Consider the following 4430-nt stretch of genomic DNA (forward strand, 5'->3'; position numbering starts at 1 on the left):
GAGATTAATGCAACCAATGAAGTTTTCAAATGTGCTATAGATGAATAGCAATGCGTCTAAGTTTGGGTTTATCAAAGGAAGGTCAATTTACGATAACATCCTGATAGCTATGGTCGGGTTGTCTCACCTCTTTAAGGAGAGCCCGACTATTAGCAGCCTTGTAGAGAAAATTTTCTTCAAGGACAATTTGTTTCTTAGAGGGAAAGACAAACTCTACTGGTTTGCAACTAATAGTTATATTTTGCTACTTTAAGCAAATTTGGAAGGCTAGAAATTGTTGGATGTTTGAGAATGCTTCTGTAATTGCTAGCAGAGTATGTTGAAGAAAGCAACGAATGAATTGTAGCCTTTGGCAAAAGGAAGGACTCGGATGAGTGGGTGTGGGCCACCTCGACTGTACTGATGGGCTTGAGATGACCTAGTCATGGGTAGTAGGTTGCCTCTTTATGATGCTTGGGACTGTGTTGACGTAATATGATATCCCTCAAGGCTCTTCACGAGCTTGAGGTCTTTCTGTACACCCTTTATGTAATTTAATACATCCACTCACTATTGTGAGTTTGTGAGGGGTTTTTTTTGTGGTTTTTGGGGGGGGGGGGGGGGGGGGATGTATCTAAATTTTATCCTTTATTCATGTTTGACTCACTAACTGGCATTGGCTTGTGCTCGTTTGTTTGAGCTTCCTAAGTCATGAATGCTAACTTGTAATTTCTTCTCTTTTAACTTTTATATCCTCTTGTTTTCCCTTAGGATGTGTTTTTTGGAGGCTCGATACATTGGCTACAATAGTGAATGGGCCTTGGTTGAACTCATAAACCATCCAAAGGCGATGGAAAAACTTCATAAGGAGTTGGACAATGTGGTTAGAAAGGCAAGGCTTGTTGAAGAGAGTGACATACCAAATCTAACCCATCGTGTGAATGTGTGATTAAAGAGTATGTGTTTGCATCCGGGTGCTGCGTTTCTCATTCCATGAGAGACTAAGCAAGAATGTATCATTGGAGGTTTCAAAATTGATCTTGGTACTTGCATATATGTAAATACTTAGGCCATAGATGAGAATTCTTTTGCGTGGGAAGAGTCTCTTAAATTTTCCCAAGAGAGGTTTGCAAAGAAGAATATTGATTTAAGGGGCCAACATTTTGATTTCTCGCCTTTTGGAATGGGACATAGAAGATGCCCGAGGGTGGTCTTTGGGCATCTCCAATGTTCATCTCATGCTTGCAACATTGGTGCAAACTTTCACATAGCACGAGTGAAGGCATCCTTAATATCCCCAAGAAGTTTGGGTTAACTGCTGACATGGAAAAACAGTTACAAGCTATTCCGACACCTAGATTGCCTCTACAACTTTATTGCTCGAACCCTCCTTAGAATGATTTCTCATTCACAAAGCAATGCCTATAAACTTATAGTTATGAGATAATTTTTATTCATAACACCCTATGTTTTTGGAGAGTTTTTCTTTTCTATGATCTGTTTTTTTGCCATATTGTCTACATGAATGTTGGTTTTGGACTTTGAGTTCTGAACGTGACTTCCTTTTAAATTAAATATATTGTTAGTAAGGCACCCACCAATGAGAGGGAGGGGTGTAAGGTGATCTATCTAGGCATTACTTCAGCTACGTAAAACATTGAGTGGATTTGATGTCATCCAAGAGCTTTAAGGACACTCTTGAGTATCATGATTTGACACCACTAAGTTGGTGTTGCAATCCATAAGGGGTACTGCTAGAGGTTTGAATGTGGACATCTAGGGGTGGTGGGGGCCTCCCCAAGGTGTGTCTAGCTTTATTTGTGTTGCCTTGTAAAGGTTTTTTTTTTTTTTTTTTGGGCCAAAACCCACAATAGGTGGGTGGAAAGATTATATTAAGAAAACCAAAAAAGTACATCATCGGACCACCAACCAAGACAGACCATATCAAAGACCCAAGGTACATCGGCTAACAAGGGGAGCCACCCCATCACATCACAACAGAACTGACTATCAAGCAAAGGGCAAAGAGAAGAGCTTACAACTGCAAAAGGGCGGAGTCCTAGTCTCCATCACCAAAGGCCGGTAGGGGTTGCCACCATGAGACTCCCACTACCATCGGAAGACACCACGACTCCGATCGCCAGACCAACATATTCCAAACCCCAAAAAAGATGCCATCAAGTCGCAACCAGCAGATCGAACCCTCACGAGCCCACAAGATCAAGGCCCACAACCAAAACTCCCACATCTGACAAGCGACACAATACATACATCGAGTGCACCATCCCGAGCCATGGCACGACCATCACAGATGACCACCAACCTGTCAGTGGCACCGAAAAGAAGCCAGGTGAACAACACCAAGCCATGAACCCACACAACATCTTTGCAAGACCTCTCCAACCAAACCTTGCGAACAATTTGCCCCTGCAAGAGGGACAGGCAACTGCACAACCCGATATAAAAATATGAGCTTCACCTGAGCCACCCCATTCTGCGAGGCCGGGCAGAAGCAGTCGAAGCCTCCATCTTCGAAGCCTTCCTGCTCCCGAACCCAAGGAACCCCAGCTCGGCAGACCCCGAACATGCAGGTCATTCAACGCTTTGCAAGCATGCATCACCAAGCCCCCAGACAACCCACCTAAGGGCCCCCCAACCCACGCGGCATTGTTGGAGCTGCTCGACATAACGCACAAGCAAAACAGGGAGGCATCCAAATCCTAGCTCATCGGACAAGCCTTGTAAAGTTAAGGCTCTTTGTAAAAAAGCCTAATGTTTTTTGTTAACTTGAGTCTCATGGCATTGTGAGAAGTTGTACTGTGTAGCTATTTTTTAATATAAATATGCTCACATAATGTGAGCATATTTATGCTACCTTACTCGCTCTTCTTTGCAAAAATTTAAAGGTATTTCTAATGGCTTCAAAAAAATTAAAAGATATTTCGAATTTAAAGATTTTTTCAACAACAATAAAAAATAATACGTTAATTTGTAGCATGCAACAACGAACAATGATGAAGCACATAGAGTTGCAACAATATCAATTGGACAAGAGAAGAACACACACATAAAGTTGACTTTTCAACTTTATCTTCCAACTTTCTCTTCCCTTTCATTTCCTAAACTCACCCTTCACTCACACATTTAAATAGTTTTTGAAAAGACTTTTCTGAAATTGGGGAGACCTAAATTACCTACTGTGAGCGTTGCTATAAAAAAAAGAAAGAAAGACATACATAGTAAAGTATAGACTTGCCCTACCCGTACACATCCACACATTGCTTTTTTTTTTTTTTTTTTTGGGGCACAACCCACCCTAGGTGAGTTAAAAAAATATTAAGAAATAACCAAAATATTTACATGAGTAGTGCATGCACAGACAAAGACCAACCACAAAGTTTGGGGCTTTTAGGGTGAAGGGGCCAATAAAAAACCACCCCCCTTTAGGAGGACTGTCGGGGCCAGTTTTTTTGTGCACTTTCGGACCCATTGTGAGACACAAATGGGTGAGAGTTAGGGTGGGCAATGTAGTCAACTTGCAATCGTGGCCATTAGATCTTGGGTTCAAGCTTTGTTGGCACAATGGCTATAAATGCCCCCCCATTCTGGTTTCTTATTTACACCCATTTTTTATACACATAAAAAATGTTGTGCGGTCGTTCTTCGCTTGTATAAATACAACTTGATTCCAAATTTTTGCTGCTGGTAGAGACGATCTTGATCTTCATTTTGAGCATCTAAGCACTCGATTCTGTTTAGCGTGCTTTCCGGAGTGTGTGTTTCCTCTTAGGTGGCCTTAAGTTGGCCCCTTTACCCTATAGGGAGCCCTAACCTGCTACAAAGATCACTAGAGTTCCAATCGCCCACATTGCTTTTCTAACTTAGTATTCCAACATCTTTGGCTCTATTGATTTAACTTGCCTTTTTGTGTTAGTTGCATTTTCTTTTTTTGGGTCAAACTCACAAGTGTGAGTGGGTGAATCTATTAGAATATTGACAAAATGTACAAAGCATGCTCAAGCTTGTAAAGAGCCTTGAGGTATCTATCGACCTTTCCAAAATACAAAGGGCAGCCCTACGCTAGCCAACAAGCCAATATCACCCATCCATCAAGATGGGGGGATATGCCGATTCCACTTTTTTGAGGTTCTCCTGTTTCCAAGGGCAAAAATCATTTCCCTGATTTCCTAGATAATCTCCATGAAGCTCGCTATTGAGTAGTCATTTTTGAATACTTGTCGGTTCCTAGCCTTCCAAACATGCTAAAAATAGCAAAATCTAATTGTTTGTGTGTAGATTGGTATCTTCCAAGTCCTTTAGACCCTTTTGCATAACTTTCCTACTAGGTCACAGATCATTGGGCGTCCCTTGAATAAGTGAGAGAGGTCTTCTGTTCATAGAGCCCCCCATAATACCTTGCATGAGAATACCTTCATCGAAGATGGCCACTG

At 41.7% G+C, this 4430-nt stretch overlaps 1 protein-coding gene across 1 annotated transcript; it reads right to left on the reverse strand.

Annotated features, from left to right (window-relative positions):
* Positions 1 to 2183: 2183 nt before the first annotated feature.
* On the reverse strand, positions 2184 to 2666 carry LOC147448269 (uncharacterized). Its single transcript, XM_086524538.1, has one exon. The coding sequence runs from the start codon at positions 2664 to 2666 to the stop codon at positions 2184 to 2186; it is 483 nt and encodes a 160-aa protein (XP_086380664.1).
* Between the last annotated feature and the right edge of the window lie 1764 nt (positions 2667 to 4430).

Source organism: Adiantum capillus-veneris, chromosome 11 (genome assembly GCF_014529385.1).
Source record: "Adiantum capillus-veneris isolate H3 chromosome 11, ASM1452938v2, whole genome shotgun sequence".
NCBI lineage: Eukaryota > Viridiplantae > Streptophyta > Polypodiopsida > Polypodiales > Pteridaceae > Adiantum > Adiantum capillus-veneris.

Excerpts from the sequence above, each read along its gene's own strand:
- LOC147448269 (XM_086524538.1), bottom strand. The coding sequence starts at position 2,666 with ATGTCGAGCAGCTCCAACAATGCCGCGTGGGTTGGGGGGCCCTTAGGT.